Below are 22,737 nucleotides of genomic sequence, written 5' to 3'. Positions count from 1 at the left end.
CATCTCCGCATATAATTTGGAGCAGCAGTTTTTTATTGATAATGTCATCTATTTAAGATGTGCTTTTTACAGCAAAAGTGTGAAATTGATCAAGTTTAATGTTCTTATTTGTACTTTTCTGCTCTACCAAATAGTTCTGACACAATAATTTATGCACTTAAATAGAAACCCTTGATAAAATATTTTAAATTCAAGATTTCTATTGAGTTTCTCCCTGTAAACTTAAATAATCATCAGCCGTAACTCTGGATTGATACACCTGAACACCGTATCAAAGGATGAGTTGGAACTTATTGTAAAAAAGCCTATGAAAAGGTAGGTTTTTTAAAAAAACTTGGGAGTTTAAACAGCTCCCAACACGCTACATTACATTTCACTCTCACAAATCTCTCCCCTTAACTCTGACAAATCCATCCCCCACTGCTCATAAGTTTTACTTCTCCCACCCTCCTCTCATTCTGGGGTCACAGCCATTTTCAAGCTTCAAAATGGGGTCACAGTGGGAAAACTTTGGGAAGCACTGTTCTAGATTGCACATAGTGCAACCCAAATGTGCCGATGGATGCAGACCAAAGGGATGTGCCCATGTCCTGGATGGTGTCCAGCTTCTTCAATATTTTTGCCATTGTTCCCATCCAGAAAAACGTCCACTCCAGAACTCAAAACTTCAACTTTGCAGATGGTGACAAAGTTTTCATGGGCAAGCTGATAACTACTTGTCACAGAATACCCAACCTATCCTTAATAATTTCAGCTGACTAGTCAACAATCTTACTGCTTTCTTTCCTCGATCAAATAATTTTTGCCTATTCTGAAACAACACAAATTCTATTTGCTCTGTCAACATAAAGTTGAAATTGCATTTTTTTTATATTAAAGAACCCATGGCACTAATCAACCGTTGCATTACCATAGAATCCGTACAGTGCTGAAGGCAGCCATTCGATGAAAGAGCACCCCACCTAAGCCCACTCCCCTGCCCCATCGTCGTAACCCTGTCTTATCCTGCACATCTTTGTACATTAAGGGGCAATTTTAGCATGGCCAATCCATCTAACCTGCACATCTTTTGACTGTGGGAGGAAACCGGAGCACCCGGGGAAACCGACGCAGAGACGGGGAAAAGGTGCAAACTCCACACAGACAAGTCACCCAAGGGCGGAGTTGAACCAGGGTCCCTGGTGCTGTGAGGCAGCAGTGCTAACCACTGTGCTGCCATGCCACCCTTTGTGTCCTTTGCTTTTAACCAGTGATAGTAATCAGTCTCTGGATGCTTTTAGAAGTACTTGGTCTGAGAAGTTCCATTGTCACTCAGAGAATCACCTTGCAGCAGTTTCTGTGAGAGGCTGACTATACATTCCAGCTATCATCAGGGTTGTGTCCATTTTAAAATATAAAACTTAGGTCTTTTTTGAAGTCCAATATTTCTATGTGTAACTCTTTTTTTCTCTCCATCATCATAACACACCCCTTCGAGCCCACTCTGCCATTCAATGAGATCATCGCTGAGCTTCAACTTCAATGCCATTTTCCCTCACTATCCCTATATACCTTGATGTTTTTAATATGTAGAAATCTATCAATCTCAGTCTTGAATATACTCAATGACTGAGCCTCCACAGCTCTCTAGGGCAGAGAATTCCAAATATTCACCACCCACTGATATTTCCTCAGACCCGCACTTTTTTTCAATAAGCATTTATCAATTATTACCTCAGCCTTGGTATGGCAGTGAAGTTGAACAACAATTTATCCTTCAATTTTCACGGTGGAGACTTCCTATTCTGAGAAAAAGATCCAATTGTGAGGGAGACTGCATCAAGCTCTTAAAACACTGTAGGAACAATATCTGCACCTATTGATTACTTAATTAACTTATGATTCCCAGACGTTAATTCTCAAGTATACTTCTTCTCATGAAGAATGCTAGATGCAATCCCAAGTGGGAGGAGGTTTGGTCTCCACACATGCAGGCCAATTTTGCTGTCAAATATTAAGACCATCCCATGGCATCAAGTGTTTATCCATCGTTCAAGGACGATTCAACAGCTGATCTGAAAAATATTCAAATTACCACCTAAGGTCAAATAGAGCTGAGAGAAAAAATTACTTCCAGGAGGTGTGTGTATGTATATATATATATATATATATATATATATATTTATATATATATCTAAGAAAAGGAGGAACCAACAGGCTGGATAATCAAAGGGTTGGTCAAAGAAATGTGCTCTCCAAATATAATAAAAAGTGACATAGATCAGACCGATCCTTTTAAAAAAGATGTAACATGTCACAAATACAGTAATCTAACTGCGAATATAACCTATTTAAATAAGATACATATTTTTTTGAATTTCAGTACTTACAATGGCATCAGCAAAAAGTGAATTAGAGTTGTCAATAGTGCAGGCTGAACCGAGCATATCATCCTCATCTATCTGTGAAAACCAAAGATCCAAGATCGAATTGTACTAAACAACAACAAATGGCATTTATAAAGCATCTGTAATGTATTACGATGCACCAAGGTGTTTCACAGGAGCAATTAACAAACAAAATTTGATGCTAAGCCGCAAGGACAGATGACCAAAAGTTTTCTTTTATTCATTTACAGAATGTGGGCACCTTGTCAAGCACCAACACCAAAATGTTGATGATGGTGGATTCAACAATGATGATGCCATTGATTGTTGTGAGACGGTGATTAAATACTCTCTTGTAGGCCATGGTCACTGGCTGGTGTGTGGCACAAATGTTACTTAGCCACTCATCAGTCCAAGGCTAGATACTGTGCAAGTTGTTCTGCATGTGAGCATGGACTGTTTCATTTTCTAAGGAACTGAGAATGAAACTGATCAAACAGGTAGTTTCAAAGTGTCTAAACTAGGAAAGAGAGGTAGGGAACCAGAGAGGTTTAAGTAGGGAATTTCAGAGCTTAGAGCTTGGCACAGCTTCCAACGGCGAAGCTAAGAAAATCAAGGATCCAAAAGAGGCACTGAGATCGCAGAGGGATATAGGAATGGAGGTTAAGGACATTTTCAGGAATGGAGGTTAAGGAGATGTCAGATTGTGCAGATCGGTAGCTACAAATGCGGTGGCAGCCTTCCACCGTGTGAGATGATGGTTTGCGCCATGGTGATCAGCAATGTCTACTGCGGCTCAGGAGCTTCACAGTAGGCTAAGAAGGCGCACAATTTTCTGGCTCTGTTTTGTCTGGGCCATCTTCTCAGACAGTTGAGTTTTCATTTCTGCTTGCTTCATTGGAAGAATGCCCTTCTAAACAGTCAGCTTTTTAATAAACATATTTTATGGTAGTGAACTTGTGTAATTATTTACCGCAGAGGGCCGTCAAGGCTGAGATAGATTTTTAAATCAGTAAGTGTATCAAAGATTATGGGGATAAGGCAGGAAAGTGGAGTTGAGGATTATCATAATAGATCAGTCATGATCTCCTAGAATGACAGAGCAGACTCGAGGAGCCGAATGGCCAACTTCTGCTCCTACATCCCTTATGGGATGTGGACATCACTGGCTAGGCCAGTATTTATTGCCCATCTCTAATTGCCTCGAGAAGGTGGTGGTGAGCCACCTTCTTGAACAACTGCAATCTATGTGGTGCAGATACACCACAGTGCTGTCAGAAAGGGTATTCCTGGATTTTAACCCAGTGACAGGGAAGGAAACACAATATAGTTCCAAGTTAGGATGGTGTGGTGCTTGGAAGGGAATTTGCAGGTGGGGGTGTTCCCATAAATTTGCTGCCCATACGCTTCCAGGTGGTGGAGGTTGCGAGTTTGGAAGGTGCTGTTGAAGGAGCCTTTGTGCGTTGCTACAGTGCATCTTGTAGATGGTACACATTGCTGTCACTGTGCATTGGTGATGGAGGGAGTGAATGTTGAAGGTAGTTGATGAGGTGCCAATCAAAGGGGCTCCTTTGTTCTAGACGGTGTTGATTTATTTCAGTGTTTTTGGAGCTGGCATGCTATCAAGAGGCTGTTATTCAGTAATAATCTGCTCCCTGATGCTCAGTTTGGGTTCTGCCATGGTCACTCAGCTCCTGAAATCCAGAGGTGAGCGGAGAGTGACTATCCTTGACATTAAAGCCGCATTTGGCCGAGAAACCCTAGCAAATCTGGAGTCAATGGGAATAAGGAGTAAATTCTCCACTACTTGGAGAATTTACCTTGCACAAAGAAAGCTGGTATGGTTGTTGAGGATTCAATAGTCTCAATGCAGAATATCACTACAGGAATTCTTCAGGATAGTTCCAAGGCCCAACCATCTTCAGCTGCTTCATAAATAACCTTCCATCTATTATAAGGTCACGTGGGGATGTTTGCTGATAATTGCATAATGTTCAGCACCATTCACCACTCCTCAGATACTGAAGCAGACCATGCCCATATTCAGCGAGACTTGCACTGATAAGTGGCCAATAACATTCACGGCACACAGGTACCAGGCAATAGGGGCAGCACGGTAGCCTTGTGGATAGCACAATTGCTTCACAGCTCCAGGGTCCCAGGTTCGATTCCAGCTTGGGTCACTGTCTGTGCGGAGTCTGCACATCCTCCCCGTGTGTGCGTGGGTTTCCTCCGGGTGCTCCGGTTTCCTCCCACAGTCCAAAGATGTGCGGGTTAGGTGGATTGGCCATGATAAATTGCCCTTAGTGTCCAAAATTGCCCTTAGTGTTGGGTGGGGTTACTGGGTTATGGGGATAGGGTGGCGGTGTTGACCTTGGGTAGGGTGCTCTTTCCAAGAGCCGGTGCAGACTCGATGGGCCGAATGGCCTCCTTCTGCACTGTAAATTCTATGATAATCTATGAATAACCACCTCCAACATTCAATGGCCATTGCTGAATCTCTGAGTATTACCGCTGACCAGACACTGAACCTGACAAGCCTATAAATAATTTGGTTTCTCAGACGCTGAGAATTCTGATGCAAGTAACTCACCTCCTGACTCCCCAAAGCTTGGTCACCATTTAAAAGGCACAAATCAGGATTGTGATGGTACATTTGCCTGGATGAGTGCAGCTCCGGGGGTCACGGTTATCAGCAACCGTCTTCTAGCTGTCAGCATCAGTGCCCATTATCTTCATATTTCACGTGCACATGTCCTTGTAGTGGAGGAGTAGAAGTTCAGGAGGTCAGGATCCAGTGACTAGTTCACCGTACGGAAGGTTTTTGGGTGCGTAGTTGTCACCCAGCCGATGAATGTGGCTGAGAAAGACATCGCAGACATCACTGATATAGTTTGTGCTGCCAGAATTAGAATACTCCAGAACCTTGGATTTGCTGACCTGGTCCTGCCAAGAGGTGCCACGGAAACGCCAGGAAAGTGAAGGTGGAAATTTCAGCTTTTTCTCCTGCCTAGCACATGGTGTCTACAATTCACTACTGCAGATGGGTGCACTGAGGATGCAGGCTTTGTAGTTGTACAGTTTGGTGTTCTCAGTCAGATTGCTGTTGTCCCACACTCTCTTACTCAGCTGCAGCTTTTGCGATGTGTGTATTGATTTCAGCAAGAAGTGACTGATTTCTGGTGACTGTGAAGCCTAGATATGTAAAGCTAACAACCTTCAGCGTGACATTAACAATGCTGATAGATGGCAGTAGGGACATCATACCATAGAGCTGACTAGACCATGATATTTGTCTTCCTGATGCCGATGGCCAAACCAAACTCTTTACAGGTGTGGGTCTGTCCATTTGCTACTGAAAGGTGTTCCTCGGTATGGAATGCTAATGCAATCGGTAGTGTAGAGCAACTCTCTGATGAAGACTTGGCGCACCTTTTTTGGATCTCAGGGCAGCAAGGCTGAACAGTTTTTCATCAGTTCTGGTACTTAGGTAGACGACCTGAAGACATATGACAGCAGCGAAGAAACTATGTCAAAACCTGCCGGTGCCATAATACAACCCTGTTTGACCCCACTGCAGATCGCAAAAGGTTCTGATGCTGCCCCGTCATAACTGGCCTTACCCATCATGTTCATGGAAAGAGATCAATTTCAGCAGGAAGCAAATTTCCCCAGCAGGTTTAATAGACCGCCTCTGCTCACATGGTCAAATGCTTTGGTGAGATCGAAGAAGACAATATATGGTGGTCTCCTTTGTTCTCTTGCAGCTGAAGATCATGTCAGTTGTAGATCTTACAGTTCCAAAACCACACCGGGATTTAGGATTCAACCAAGATCTGTCTAACAAGGTAACATGAGCAAATACATTTCCCACAATGCTCAGCAGGGAAATGCCGCGATAGTTATTGCAATTGCTGCGGTTTCCTTGATTCTTGTCCAGGGTCATGATCTAGGCTTCACACAAACCTGAGGCAATGCCCCCTCCCTCCAGCAGTGACAGAGAAGTTTGTTCAGATGCTGCAGGTGTGCCAGTTTCTCATTCTTAATAAGTTCAGTAGGTATAGAGTCAGCATCTAGAGTTTGCCCCAGGACAAGTGAGTCAATGGCTTTGCTAAGCTTACCCACTGTGAGCTTGATATCCAGCTTTGCCACGACAAGCAGGCCTTCTATGGTATCTAACTTCCTCAATGACAGTGCTCTCCCTAGAGTACCAACTCAAGGTTTCACCCATCTCTCCAACTGTTTATTGCAGCCGCTGATGACCCTGCCTTTGTTTACAACTATGCCATTTTCTTTGATGGCCTGTTGCCTTTTTGATCCCTCATACATGCCTCTAACATTCCCTGTGTCAAAAGATATCTGGGTGTTCCTGCAAAGTGGCAACCAGCATTTAATTACGGACCACCTGGTAGTCTGTTGAACTTTATTTTGAGCGGCTCTTACTGCATTGAGTCTTTTTGCTCAGATCTCTCTTATAATTAATGAGAGCAGAACATTTGGCTTAAATAACAGGTTCCATCATGGTAATGTTAGCCTCAAATCAGTCAGCAATTTCATCTGTTGAGAGTGCAGTATTGTAGATGTTTCTCGAAATATGTTCCATTTTGCTTCTGCACTCTCTGTGGGAATGTGTTCAATCTGTTCAATCGCATTGAGGAAAGGTTATTATTTTTAATCTGGGTGGGCAGTATAGTTGACGTCAATACGAGGACAGCATTTCTGCTGTGAATGAACTTCAACTCAACTCTTGTGCACACCAAGGAGTGATCTGTATCAGTCAGCGTTGTGGTAGCTGCCTGTGTCCTCCAGGTCAATATAATGCAACCAGTGTATAGCGTTTCCCACTTTTGCACACTAGTTTGTGTTTGTCATTTTCAACCTACACTACTGTACATTGCTGACTAGCAGCAATCTCCCCCCCCCCCCAAAAAAAAGAGCCAAATGTGCAAGTCTCTCCCTGTCAGTATATAGCCTCTCCACTGGCAAGTCCTCAGCTGTGCCTCCTTGCAGCGCCACATGGAAACTGAACCTCTTGTGACCCCAGGCTAAAGCTTCAGAGGAACTCAGAGGAGGTTTGGCCCTCAGATATGCATTGTGCAAGCCCATCAGCATGTGAACATGTCCTGACACTCATGAACCAAATTTCAAAGTATGGGCAAATAGCTCCACTGCCTTACGGATACCTTGGCAAGTTGAAGTTGAGGGAGTAAACCCTGACAAAAAATCTGGACTGGAGTTCAAAGGCAGAGTGATGTCCAAATGTGTCATCTTTCCAATTCCTGCCAGCAAGCCAGTGCCAAAAGCAATGCGTTGCATCCTTTTGGGTTCAAGTGCGGAAGCCAGGAGGGGGACCCTGACATTTGGGTAGCCCAGAGTCTCCATTATTTTCTACCAGGCTTGCATCCTGCAGAGGGCACTCCAGTTTCACTGCAAAGCATTAACACAACATAGGAGATAGCTCTTACAAGTGATATGTTCAACTTGATTAGCATAGAGACCAGGTGCCAGGGGTGGTTTCAGACAATAGGAGGGACCATTGTAACCCACTAGTTAGCCATCGTCCACTTCAAGTCAGAGAGACCCTGACTAGCAAAATGCTAACCTCCCATCGTCCAACTGCTTCAAAGGGAGCTTGGAGCTAGAATCTCTGATCAACATGTGGGCAGAATCCACTGCACCAGACAAACTAACAAAACAAACAAAAATAAAGATGGCAACTCTTCAATTGGCAAGCTGGAACATCAGGATCATGACTGAGCTTGCAGCTTGTCGATAACGCAGGCAAGACAGTTGGAATCAATATGGAACTTCATAGGCTGAACACAGACATAGCTTCCCAACTTGAGACCAGGCTCACCAAGAGCAGATCATTGAAAGAGAAACGTTACACGCCCATCCCATTTGGCAGAAGAAAAATTCAGAGGAAACATAGAGAATAGTGTAGGCTTCACTGTAAGGAACTTGCCACTCCCGATGATAGATCCTCCACCCCTACAAATTGCTTAGGACATGTTCTCCCCATCTACCTCTTAACTCAAACAGGGCCAATTAACTTCATATGTATTTATGCTTCAAAATAGAGAGCCAAAATTTAGACAGTTGGAAACGTGAAAGTACAGTTGTAAAAACTTGGGAAATAGTTATGTCACTGAGCAGCCAGTAAGCAAAAGATTCCCACTCAACACAAATGCAAACCAGCATTGAGTTATTTACAGTTATGTATACCCACTAGTTGAGGCTTGTCTGCATTGCTTTGGGGGTTAAGGCTAGCATAAAACTCCAGGAAATTTTGCTAGGGACTTTGCTGAACTTCACTTTTCAAAATCTGCCATTTAAAAATAAATACAGAACAGCTTTGACTTGCTGTTCAATTTGCACTGGCTATACAGCAGCCTAATAGACACCGTCTCCTTTTGAACCATGGCAACATATTGTTACATCATTTTGTCCTTAATCCTTGTTACTGCTAAATTCTCCTATTGATCCAAAAAAAACATGCATATAACAAGTTGTCGATTCTGCTTGGTCCAAGGTTACTTTTGCTATGAAATTTTATGTTAGATACACTTAATGTAAGGCTACTTGACAAAGAAATCAGTAAAATTTCTGTTGATGTATTGTTAATCTAAAAGTATTAAGATTCACAGCGGTAAACATAAAAAATACCTACTTCTTGACTGGCAGGTCCATGAAGAAAATCATTCAATGCCTGTACATCACTATAAAAAGAAAAAGTAACCAATGAAACCATGTTAATTCTTTAAGCACAATGGAAAATACAAATAGTTTTCAGGATCTGAAAAGTTGATGCTTAGTTTACAAAAAAATATAAATCTGACTAAAAGATTTTTTCCCAAATTGACTATAACACAAACTGTACTCAACCACCAACTACCAAATGCACATCCAGTATCACAATGTGAAATGAAATGTTTATCCTGTTACTAATGCAGATGCAGACCCAAGTATAGTATCTTATTTTGTTTTGAAGTAGATGGTCAATTTAATGTAAAATTTTCTGCACGAGTGGCCCAATAAACCAATACTACACAAAAGTCAAGTTTTTATCACAGAAATTCAGAAATCTTTGAAACAAGCTGTGGTGCGACTATTTTGGTAGCTGCAGTAACAAAAACTCGCACTTTGACTACTTTTGAGATAAGCGGCAGGATTCCATGTTTTGGGCCAGGACCCCGACGTTCGGATCAAATACAGGTCCACAGCTTCTGAACTGTACTGGGTCACACAAACAGAAACCAAACAGCGACTATCCAATTAATGGTCAAAGGGCATACTCGCTGTCCAATTAAGAATGACGGGCATGCTCTCTAGCTGGAGAGCCAATAGGTGGCCCTCCAACATGGAAGGAACTACAGTCTACCACTGCCTTTTAATTAACTCATCTGGCTATCCACCACTTGCAGTCAGGTAGCAGTTCTGCCTCCAATCCAGCCTAAGAAAATGGCTTGGGGGTAGGATGATGCCAGCAAACTGTCCAATGACAGAAAATTACACCTCCGCCCACCTCAATTTCTGCCCCCACTGTCCAGGGACTGGGTGCCAGAACGATTGTTTGGATTTCAGTACAAAATGGATGGTTGTACTGAAATTGAATGGAGGTCTTTCTGAAACAAGCCAGAAATGTGGCACAATGAAGTTCAAACTTTTTTCCTAATGCTCTCTGAATGTTCAGGAAACTTCATAGGAATTACATTTAAAGGAAACTTTAAACAGAAGAAAGCAAATGGCAAAAAAAAAAAAAAAATTTTGTTTTTTTAACATTTGAAAAATTCTTCTCCTCATATACATCGGTGATGAAGGCCATGAAGACATGATTGTATACCAGTTACATGCTTTTGAGTATGGTCCTGTAAAATTAGCCACTATAGGTTTGGAAGAACATATTGGAATACCTTCCAATTTTCCCTACATGTATATTGAAAAAGTCTCACCTTTACTGAACACCTCCCCCCCCTCCCTCCACCCTTAGGACTTAGAAATCAGGAATGCACTGGGGAATTTGGAGAGAACAAACCCTTATTGTAACATGGTGTAATGGTACAGTAATTACTGTAATCAAGATTCCAAGAAACAAAGGTCCGAAACACAGAAAATAATTAATAACGAGAGAGCAGGAATAGGACGCCAGAAGAATTGCAGCAAATAAAGAAGCAAATTAGACACACGGAGAAAAAGATGCATTGAAAAAGTTCTAAAAGGTAAAAGGAATCATTATAACACACAAAAAGAGCCCATTTAGTCTGCCGTGCCCGTGCCAGCAAGAGCAACTCAGATAGTCCCACGCCACCATCTTTTCTCCATAGTCTTGCAAATCTTTTTTCTTCAAATAATTACCCAATATCCTTTCAAAAGAGAAGACTGAATTTGCCCCCACCACATTTGGGAAACGCATTCCAGATCCTAACCACTCACTGGTAAAAATGCATTTCCTCATCTCAATGCTACCCGGAAGTGTAGAAGATTTTAGTTTAGACGGGCAGCATGGTCGGCGCAGGCTTGGAGGGCCGAAGGGCCTGTTCTTGTGCTGTACTTTTCTTTGTTCTTTGTTCTATTTCATTTTCTATTTATGTTCAATCAAAGTCCTCTTTCCCAACACTTCCACCAATTGTAAGTTTCTCCCCAACTACAGGGTCCAGGCAACTCTTGATTTTTGAACACTTCTAATCAAATTCCCTCTCAGACTTCTCTTCATCAAGCAGAAAAGCGCCAGTTTCACCAATCTATCCAGTAACTGGAATCGTTCATCCCTGGAACCATTCTAATAAATCTTTTCCACAACCTCTCTAAGGCATTCACTTCTCCCTAAAGTTCAGTGTCCAGAATTGGACACAATACACTAGTTATATCCAAGCCAGTGTTTCATAAAGGATAGCATCCTTGCTTTTGTACTTTATACCCTTGAATTTTAAATTCCAAGATCCCGTATTTTTATTTAACCTTTCCTCAAACTGCCCTATCACCTTCAATGAGTTGTACACATATACCCATGGGTATCCATGGAGGCCAACATTTTGGCAAGATCAACCTAAGCCAGGCATACCTACATATGAATGTAGACCACAAGTGTCAAGAACTTCTGACAATCGTGACACAAAGTTTTATTTTGGTACTGACGATTACCATTTGGTATCACATCAGTTCCAAAGCACAATGGACCAAATCCTGAGTGGGCTAAGCGGAGTCCTGGGTGACATTCTGGTTACTGGTAAAGATGAAAAGAACATCTTCGGAATTTGGGTGCCACTCTTCAGATTGGAAGACTACAGATTGAGAGTCCGCAAGGACGTGTAAGGATTTTTCCAGTCTTCAGTTGAGTATTTGGAATATGTGATAGAGCAATGTTTTTCAAACTTTTTTTCCGGGGATCAATTTTTAACCAACTGGCCAACCTTCGCGACCCACACCGGTCAACCTTCGTGACCCACCATCTCTTACCTTTAATGCGAGAGGTGATCCTGCTTATGATCTCACTCCAATCAGGTTAACAGGAGGAGAGTGTGGATTTCGTACCTCAGTTCGTAAAATCTGAGTAGCTCCCCTGTTGACTGATCATGACAGTAACTCTTCAAACGGATGAAGTCCACAGTTATTGGGATTGACTGGTCACCGTTTCGATTCAATGCTTTAATGTAGTCTAAAGGGTCAGCAAAAAACTTATAGCCACCCTTCAGTACACAGAGGGCGATGATGTGATGATTTCCCAAGGCTTTCATTATATCCCTTGCCAAACATTCAGTTCTGTCCATGATTAAACCATAAGGAATATATACTCTCTCCAGATCATTACAGTAATATTTAGGGATGCAAAACAGATCGAGGTCATAGCCTTGTTCATCATTGTTGATGACCCCACGCAGTCAACCGCCACAATCGCACTTTGACCTTTAATCAGGTCCCAATACTCCCAGGCCGCATGCGCACTGATGAGCGGACAAGCATGCGCAGTGCGCCCGCATTTCTTTAGCTGGTCGTGGCCGCCATTTTCAAAGCCATTCGCAGCCGGCAGTGTTGCGGCTATTGCGTGTGAATTCCCACGATCGGGAACACCGCGGTGGTTGGCACCACTACCCTCCCGACACCTGCCTGTGACCCACCCGCACGTCACAACCCCCACTTTGAAAATGCCTGTGATAGAGGCCACGGGCCTTCTCAAATCTCCTTCAAAGGTCAAGACTATTACATAGGCATCCACACCTCAGAATGTTAACCAGTTGCGATCCTTCTTCGTATTGTTGAACCATAAGTAAGATTTGTTCCAAATTTGGAGACCATTTTAAAATCGTAGTGTAGCCTGCTGTGCCAAAATAATAAGTGGAAGTGGTCGGATCAGTGCAACAATGCACTCGTGCAAGACAAGGAGGCATTGCTTAAATATGAAGTCCTGACCAATTTTGATCCAAACTTACATTTACAGTTAGCATGTGATGCATTTTACTATGGTGTTGGAGCAGCAGTATCCCACTTCATATCGTCGGGTGAAGAGAAACTCATTGCTTTTGCATCCAGACCATTGAGCAACGTTGAAATTAACTACACACAAATCGAAAGAGAAGCCTTAAGAATTAACTTTGGAATAAAGAGATTCCACCAATTCTTGTATGGAAGAAAGTTCACACTATTGGTGGACCATTGTCCATTAACGACAATTTTTGGACCACATACAGGAACACAGTCATTGGCAGCAAGCATAATGCACGATGGGCGCTGTTTTAGTCTGCACACACTTATACCATCAAGTATTGACACTCAAGTCTTCATTGTAATGCAGATGGTCTTTTTTGTTTACCACTACCAAATAGTTCATCAGCAAGTGGTTCGAGCGGAAGTATCTTCCTACTTTGAAAAGGTATTAGCAATGCTGCCTCACAGTGCTGCGGACCCGGGTCACTGTCCGTGTAGCGTTTACACATTCTCCCGTGTCTGCGTGGGTCTCACCCCCACAACCCAAAAATGTGCAGGGTAGGTGGATTGGCCAGTCTAAATTTCCCCTTAATTGGGAAAAAAAAAGAACTGGGTACTCTAAATTTTAAATATATATATATACTTTGAACAGGTAGAGAGTACACCTGTCACTTCAGGACAAGTACAAAAATTGTGCTTGGAGCGATCCTATACTCTCCGAAGTGAAGATGGTTATCCAAGGCAAAACCTAAGAACCAAATCCTGACCTGGAACCGTACTCCACTAGAAGATTGGAGTTATCTGTACAGTCAGCATATCTTCTTTGGGATCAGAGCAATTATTCCGCCACCATTCAGAAGACGAGTGTTGGACAAATTACACAAGGGCCATTGTGGAATTGTGAGAATGAAAGAGATGGCGAGGAGCTGTTTCTAGTGGCCTGAATAGGATGCAGAAACAGAGAAGGCTGGAGCTTGTTCTTCAAGCGCGAAGGTGCAAAACCTGCCACTGTTCGCACCGCTGCATTCTTGGGAATGGCTGGAAGAGGCTTGGCAACGAATGCACATCAACTACACAGGACCCTTTGAAGGACACGTTCCTGGTCACAGTTGATGTTCAAAGTGGCCAGAAGTTGCATAATGAAGTCAACTTCATCAGAAAAGACAATCAAGAGGTTAGGAGAAGTCTTTAGAGGATTCAGATTTCCTGAGCAATTGAGGAGTGATAACGGACCATACTTCACCTCTCAAGAATTTGAAAGTTTCTTGAAAAAGAACGGTATACAACATATTAAGTATTCACTATACTATCCTGCTATGAAGAGACTAGCAGAACGTTTCGAGCAAACAATGACCCAAACATTAAGGGCAACCAGGGAACAAGGTTCGTTGATCAAACATCAAAATCAATTCCCACTCATGTATAGGAATACTGTTTATTCGCAATGAAAATTTCTCCAGCATTATTGATAATAAAGCGACAATTACATTCAGCATTCGACTTATTAAGACCTCGAAGGACAAAATAAATAATTCAAAAGAAACAAAGTCATTTCGAAAGGTGAGAAAACAAAACAAAATATTGTGCCTTCCACCAAAGACAAGATGTTCTGGCTAGGAAATACTCTACAGGAGAGAAGTGGGTTCCTGCCATGATCATCACACAGGCAGGGCCCGTCTCGTATAATGCCCAGACCCAGGATGATATCATCTGAGGAGACATGTGTACCAACTGTGAGCGATGAGAAACGATCTGCCGAAGATTTCTGACCCGAACCTTCCTGAAACCCAGACACCAACGGAACCTTTTGAGAAAAACAACACCTCAAATTTCAGACCAAGCACAGAGTTAATCTCTCATTACAACATCGACACTGGTCAAAACAACCATTGATGACATCCTTACGAAATCAGAAATACCAAAGGTTGCAACTAGTACCAAAAAGCAGATGCCCGAGGTTCACCTGCAACCAGAGAACAATAACCCCCAAACCATCTGACGTTTTGATTATTATTCATGTTACACTTATTTAAATTTGTTGGGGACATTCAATTTAAAGGGGGAGGAAATATTATGTATTTATATTGATTTCTGAGAAGTAACACTAAAGCTGCATATATAATGATATATGCATGACATCGGTGTAAGTGATGACACTGATCGCCAGCACGGGTAACGATGCAGAGTAAAGAAGCCGCCTGTACTGACCGCACCTCGTTAATAAAGCTCCTTCAGTTTGTCAGTTTCCAGGCCTCACAGCATCAATCCTGCGGACACAATACTTCCCACATCAACCCTCTCTGTAACCTGAGCAAAGAACTCAATCATACTGGTTAAACTCAATTTGCCGTCAACAAATTTGTGTTGGCTTTCTTTAATTCAGTCATACTGACCCAAGCGATTGGAATTTTTGTCCCAATTACATTTCTAAAAGCTTCCTCACCACCACGGTTAAACTGACTTATTTGTAATTACAGAGGTAATCGAAACGGAGGAACTTAGAACAATCATCATCAATAGGGGAGAAAGTACTAAACAAACTATTGGGGTTGAAGGCTGACAGGTCCCCCAGCCGGATGGCCTACATCCAAGAGTCTTGAACAAAGTGGCTGTGAAGATAGTGGATCCATTGGTTATAATATTCCAAATTCCCTGGATGCGGGAAAGGTTCCAGTGGATTGGAAAAATGCTAACGCACTTATTCAAAAAACGAGGGAGGGAGGGAGGCAGAGAGTAGGAAACTATACACAAGTTAGTTTATCATCTGTCGTTGGGAAATTGTTAGAATCCTATTCTAAGAAGCAAATACAGGGGGCAGCACGTGGCGCAGTGGTTAGCACTGCTGCCTACCGTGCTGAGGACCCGGATTTGAATCCCGGCCCCGGATCATTGTCTGTGTGCACATGCGCCCCGTGTCCTCGTGGGTTTCACCCCCATGACCCAAAGATGTGGCAGGTTAGGCTGATTGGCCATGCTAAATTGCCCCCTCAATTGGAAAAAATAATAATTGCGTACCCTAAATTTATTTTTAAAAAGTAATAAGAGGACATTTGGAAAGTCAAAACACAACCCATCAGTCAGCTTGGTTTTATTAAGGGCAAATCATGTTTGACTAATTTGCTAGAGTTCTTCGAAGATGTAGCAAGCAAGTGGATAATGGACATCCTGTAGATGCAATATATCTGGGCTTCCAGAAGGTATTTGACAAGGTAAAATAACATGAGATTAGGGGTAATTTATTAGCTTGGATAGAAGACTGATTAATTGATAGAAGGCAGAGAGTCGGGATAAATGGGACTTTTTCTGGTTGGCATGATGTAACTAGTGGGGTGCCACGGGGTTCGGTCACCATGCCCCAACTATTTACAATATATATTAATGACTTGGATGTGGGGATAGAGCGTACTATAGCCAAATTTGCAGCTGACACTAAAATAGGTGGGATAGTAAATTGCAATGAGGAAATAAGAAATGGATATAGATATGTTTGATGAATGGGACAAAATTTGGCAGATATAGAGTTTAATGTGGATAAGTGTGAGGTTACCCATTTTGGTCGGAAAAACGGAAATGCAACTTATTATCTAAATGGAGAGAAACTTCAGAATGCTTTGTTGCAGAGGGATCCAGGTGTCCTCGTGCATGAATCTCAGAAAAATATTATGCAGGTACAGCAGGTAATAAGAAAGGCAAATGGAATTTTGGTCTTTTTGGCTAAAGGAATGGAGTATAAAAGTCAGGAAGTATTGCTGCATTTGTGAGACCGCACCTGGAGTATTGTGTACAGTTTTGGTCCCCTTGAGGAGTGATCTGGATGCATTAGAGGCTTTCAGAGGAGGTTCACTAGATTGTTTCCAGCGATTAGGGTTTTGTCTTATGAAGAGAGATTGAGCAGTTTATAGGCCTATACTCTCGAGTTTAGAAGGTTGTGAGGAGATCTAATTGAGGTATACAAGCTGATAATAGGTAATGACAAAGTAGATGTAGAGCGGACGCTTCCCCTTGTGGGGCAATCTAGAATGAGCGGTCATAGTTTTAGGATAAGAGGTAGCAGATTTTAAAACAGAGATGAGGAGAAATTATTTCTCTCAAAGGATCCTGAATATGTGGAACTGACTACCCCAGAGTGCAGTGGATGCTAGGACATTAAATTTAATGACAAGATAGACAGAGTTTTAATTTGTAATAGGTTGAAGGGTTATAGAGATCGGGCAGGAAACTGGAGTTGAGGCCGAGATGAGATCAGCCATGATCATATTGAATGGCGGAGCTGGCTCAAGGGGCAGAATTGCCTACTCCTGCCCTAGTTCTTCATCATAGAATTTACAGTGCAGAAGTAGGCCATTCAGCCCATTGAGTCTGCAGCGGCTCTTGGAAAGAGCACCCTACCCAAGGTCAACACCTCCACCCTATCCCCATAACCCAGTAACCCCACCCAACACTAAGGGCAATTTTGGACACTAAGGGCAATTTATCATGGCCAATCCACCTAACCTGCACATCTTTGGACTGTGGGAGGAAACCGGAGCACCCGGAGGAAACCCACGCACACACGGGGAGAACGCGCAGACTCCGCACAGACAGTGACCCAAGCCAGAATTGAACCCGGGACCCTGGAGCTGTGAAGCAATTGTGCTATCCACAATGCTACCGTGCTGCCCCGATGTTATGTTTAATCTACAACCTTTTTTGAACAAGAGTGTAACATTTGCAATTCTCCAGTCCTCTGGCAGCATCCCCATATCTAAAAAGAGGATTAGAAGATTATGGTTAGTCCCTTCCGAATTTTCAATCTTACTTCCACCAGCAACCCAGTATGCATCCTATTTAGACCCGCAGGTTCATCTACTTTAAGTACAGTCCAGTAACTCCTTTTTATCAATTTTTAAGTCAGTGTGATTTGGGGAGTCAGAAAGTGTTTTTTATTGTTAATTCAATCACTTCCAAATCATGGATGAACCAATTATGTTGGTTAACTATTTTTCCCCCTGAATAATTGTTTTCTTTAAAAGCTATGCTTTATGCCAGAATTTCTTTAGGAAAAAGATCTAATTAAGTTAAATATAAAGTTAAATCATGTGAAGATAAAAATGCAAATTAAACAAACAACACATTGCATCTTTTGTCTCGATGGCAATTATTTTTCTGTAAGAAGTCTTACAACACCAGGTTTGTTTCGATGTCACTAGCTTTCGGAGCGCTGCTCCTTCCTCAGGTGAATGAAGAGGTATGTTCCAGAAACATATATATAGACAGATTCAAAGATGCCAGACAATGCTTGGAATGCGAGCATTAGCAGGTGATTAAATCTTTACAGATCCAGAGATGGGGTAACCCCAGGTTAAAGAGGTGTGAATTGTGTCAAGCCAGGACAGTTGGTAGGATTTTGCAGGCCAGATGGTGGGGGATGAATGTAATGCGGCATGAATCCCAGGTCCCGGTTGAGGCCGCACTCATGTGTGCGGAACTTGGCTATAAGCTTCTGCTCGGCGATTCTGCGTTGTCGCGCGTCCTAAAGGCCGCCTTGGAGAACGCTAACCCGGAGATCAGAGGCTGAATGCCCTTGACTGCTGAAGTGTTCACCGACTGGAAGGGAACATTCCTGCCTGGTGATTGTCACGCGATGTCCGTTCATTCGTTGTCGCAGCATCTGCATGGTCTCGCCAATGTACCACGCTTCGGGACATCCTTTCCTGCAGCATATGAGGTAGACAACGTTGGCTGAGTCGCACGAGTATGTACCACGTACCTGGTGGGTGGTGTTCTCACGTGTAATGGTGGTATCCATGTCGATGATCTGTAAAGATTTAATCACTTGCTAATGCTCGCATTCCAAGCATTGTCTGGCATCTTGGAATCTGTCTATATATATGTTTCTGGAACATACCTCTTCATTCACCTGAGGAAGGAGCAGCGTTCCGAAAGCTAGTGACATCGAAACAAACCTGTTGGACTTTAACCTGGCGTTGTAAGACTTCTTACTGTGCTCACCCCAGTCCAACGCCGGCATCTCCACATCACAATTATTTTTCTGTTAACTGCTTCCCCTTAAAAGAACAAGCTATATTACTTATTTTTAGGGATGTGTCGATCAAAGCATTCTTGACATATCATAGAAATTAACCAAAATTCTGACGGAGAAAAGCACAAGGGAAAATGTCCCTTTCAAACATAATTGACATCAAAACCTAACAATCCTTAATTTCTTGTGCCCTATAAAAACATTACTTCCTTGGTTATCCATTTGTTCATTTTCCTGAAAGAAGACAAAGAATTATACCTTCCTGGAACCAAGGGGTTTTGGGGTAGGATATGGATAGAAATATAGATGGTGCTTCAACTATCCAAAGATAATCAAATTAAAAATAATTTGGAAATTGTTTAAATTTGAGGCTGCACTCATCCATGATCCAGGCAATTCTCCTCGAGGGCTGGCTGAACTAAATTTTGAAACTGGAGCCTCTCCCCACCATTTAAATGCCTGCTAGTGCAAAGAAAAGACAGACTGGGAGCAGGGCTTTTGCAGACGAAGCAGGAAGATAGGTAATCTGGTATCAGTTTGCCAATACCATCCCACCCTTGAGCTGTTTTCCTGCAAGTCAGATCAGGAACAGAATGGTTACCCGCCCACAAGTGGCAGATAGCTTAGCTTACCATAATTAGGAGGCCAATTAAGGCCAATGACCAGAGACTGGCTGGAATTCCAGTCACAGGCCATCCTGCCCTTCCTCCACACCGATGGTTTAGTAGATGTCGCTATTTTTTATTAAAAAGGTTTAGAAAGTGCTGCGAGGGCGTTTTGTAAAATCGGCAATCAAAATTTACTTCCTCATTTTTATTATACTGCTAAAGGACAACACTGGAAAGACCTTGCATCTAGCATCTTTCATGTCCTAAGATTATCTTGAAATATTCAGCTATGTGCAGCCACTGTTATTACACAACAAAAGGGGCAGACAATTGCTTCCAGTCAGGACCCACAAACAGTAAATGAATGAATGAATGATTAAATATTGTTTTATGGTGGTGTTTTTTGAGGTGGGGAATATCGACTAAAGCCCCAGGAGAAAAACTAATCTTCCTCAAACAATTCCATCTAACAACTAAATGAACTTTCAGTTTAACGTATCCATCAGATTTATCCATCAGATATCACCTCAACATTACAGTACTCAATCAGTTTTGCACTGCAGTATCAGCCTACTGTGTGCTATGTTTCACAGAGACATGGCTCACCTCCGCTTCACCCCAGGCAAAGCAAAGTGTGGAGTGCCTCCTCATCAACTCCTCCTGGTGCTTGGATGTGGCGACCCTGGTGACCTACTGCTCCTGCACCTGGAATACCTGACCGTGAAGTGCCGTCCGTACTACCTTCCATGTGAGTTCACTTCAGCCATTATCACAGCAGTCTACATCCCACCCCAGGCACAAGTGAAGAAGGCGCTGGATGAACTGTACACAGTTATAAACAATAATGAAACAGAACACCTTGAGGCCGTATTCATTATTGCCAGGGATTTCAACAACGCCAACCACAAGAGTGTACTGCCAAAATTCCACCAACACATCTCCTGTTCCACCAGGGGCAACAACACTCTCAGCCACTGCTACAGCAAAATCAAGGGCGCCTACTGTTCCATCCCCCGACTGCACTTTGGAAACTCAGACCATAAAACGGTGCTCCTTCTCCCGCCATACAAGCAGAAATTTAAATGGGAGAATCCGGCTAAGGTCGTGCAGTGCTGGTCGGAGGAAACAGAAGAGCTCCATCGTGACTGCTTGGAGACAGTGGACTGGTCCATATTTAAGAAGTCAGAAACCAACCTAAAAGAGTATGCCACCACTGTCATAGACTTCATCAGCAAATGTCTGACTGATTGCCAAATAAAGTAGTACGTACGTTCCCCAACCGGAAACCATAGCTTAATCGGGAAATTGACTCCCTACTGAAGAACAGGTCTGATGCGTCCAGTCAGGCGACCCTGATCTATACAAGAAATACAGTATGACCTCCGCAAAGCCATCCGGGAGCCAAGATACAATATCAGACCAAGCTAGAGTCACAGACTAGCGTTACAGATTTGCGTTGGTTGTGGCAAGGCCTAAACAACATAACGAGCTACAAAGCGAAGCCATGCAGTATCTCCGGCAGCAGCTCACCCCTCCCCGATGAACTCAATGCATTCCATGTTCGGTTCGAGCAGGAAACCATCAATCCACTGTCGACTTCCCCAGCAGCGCCAGACACACCCTTACCCACCATCACAGCTTCCAAAGTCAGATCGGTCTTCCTGAAAGTGAACCCTCGGAAAGCGACGGGTCCGGACAGGGTCGCTGGTCGTGCACTCAGAGCTGGCAGATGTGTTCGAGAACATCTTCAACCTCTCCCTACTCCGTTCCGAGGTCCCCACCTGCTTCAAGAAGACCACCATCATACCTGTGCCAAAGAAGAACCAGGCAACTTGCCTCAATGACTACCGTCCGTTGGCCCTGACGTCGATCATAATGAAGTGTTTCGAGAGTTTGGTCATGAAGCACATCAACTCCATACTCCCAGCATGCCTAGATTCACTGCAATTCACATATCGTCGCAACCAGTCCACAGCAGACGCCATCTCCCTGACCCTACACTCATCCCTGGAGCATCTCAACAACAAGGACTCCACATCAGACTCCTATTTCTTGACTACAGCTCCGCCTTCAACACCATAATCCCAGCCAAGCTCATATCAAAGCTCCAAAACCTAGGACTTGGTTCCTCATTATGCAACTGGATCCCTGACTTTCTGACCCATAGACCACAATCAGAAAGAATAAACAACACCTCTCCACGATAGTCCTCAATACCGGGGCCCCGCAAGGCTGTGTACTTCGACCCCTACTATACTCCCTATGCACACACCACTGCGTGGCAAAATTTGGTTCCAACTTCATCTACAAGTTTGCTGACGACATGACCGTAGCGGGTCAGCTGTCGAACAATGACGAGTCAGAATACAGGAGGAAGATAGAGAACCGAGTGAAGTGGTATAACAACAGCAATCTCTCCCTCAATGCCAGCAAAACTAAAGAGCTGTTCATTGACTTCAGGAACCAAAATACTGTACACATCCCTGTCTGCATTAATGAGGGCTGAGGTGGAGATGGTTGACAGCTTCAAATTCCTAGGTGTGCACATCACCAAAAATCTGTCCTGGTCCACCCATGTCGACGCTACCACCAAGAAAGGACAACAGCGCCTATACTTCCTCAGGAAATTTGGCATGTCCACATTGACTCTTACAACTTTTACAGGTGCACCACAGATAGCATCCTATCTGGCAACATCACAGCCTGGTATGGCAACTGCTCGGCCCAAGACTGCAAGAAACTTCAGAGTGTCGTGAACACCGCCCAGTCCACCACACAAACCCGCCTCCGATCCATTGACTCTATCTGCACCTCTTGCTGTCTTGGGAAGGCGGGCAGCATAATCAAAGACCTCTCCCACCCGGCTTACTCACTCCTCCAACTTCTTCCATCGGGCAGGAGATACAAAAGTCTGAGAACACACACGAACAGATTCAAAAACAGCTTCTTTCCCACTGTTACCAGACTCCGAAACGACTCTCTTATGAACTGATCTGATTAATACTACACTCCTGTGCGCTTCACCCAATGCCGGTGTCTAGATTTTTACATTGTGTACCTTGTGTTGCCCTATTATGTATTTTCTTTTCTTTTCTTGTCATGTACTAAACGATCTGTTAGAGCTGCACGCAAAAAAATACTTTTCACTGTACCTCGGTACACATGCCAATTAACAAATCCAATCCAATCCTAGGTTATAATTTCAACTGACATTATACAAATCAAATGTAAACTAATTTATATGGAATTTTACAAAGAGAATACTTACCCTATAACATCTCGCAGATCACGGTCGTCATCATCATCCATGACAACTGGA

The 22,737-nt window shown here is 43.1% G+C and overlaps 1 protein-coding gene across 10 annotated transcripts in view; it reads right to left on the bottom strand.

The window, feature by feature from the left end:
• The window catches only part of bicral (BICRA like chromatin remodeling complex associated protein), a 117,123-nt gene that overhangs the window by 59,947 nt on the left and 34,439 nt on the right, over positions 1-22,737 (bottom strand). For 2 of the 10 annotated variants that reach the window (XM_072510153.1, XM_072510156.1), the window contains 4 exons: positions 22,687-22,732; positions 17,473-17,532; positions 9,037-9,085; positions 2,370-2,441 (listed from right to left, as the gene is read on the bottom strand). The exons of 2 other annotated variants lie outside the window; for them this stretch is intronic. In XM_072510153.1, the coding sequence (XP_072366254.1) occupies positions 2,370-2,441; positions 9,037-9,085; positions 17,473-17,532; positions 22,687-22,727 (222 nt within the window). In that variant the 5' untranslated portion in view covers positions 22,728-22,732. The remainder of the gene's footprint in view (positions 1-2,369; positions 2,442-9,036; positions 9,086-17,472; positions 17,533-22,686; positions 22,733-22,737) is intronic. 6 more of the 10 variants (XM_072510170.1, XM_072510161.1, XM_072510186.1 and 3 more) reach the window with 4 other exon arrangements.

This window comes from Scyliorhinus torazame, chromosome 1, assembly GCF_047496885.1.
Source record: "Scyliorhinus torazame isolate Kashiwa2021f chromosome 1, sScyTor2.1, whole genome shotgun sequence".
NCBI lineage: Eukaryota > Metazoa > Chordata > Chondrichthyes > Carcharhiniformes > Scyliorhinidae > Scyliorhinus > Scyliorhinus torazame.
Note: the sequence above shows the minus strand (reverse complement) of the source record. Positions and strands in the feature narration are given on the sequence as shown.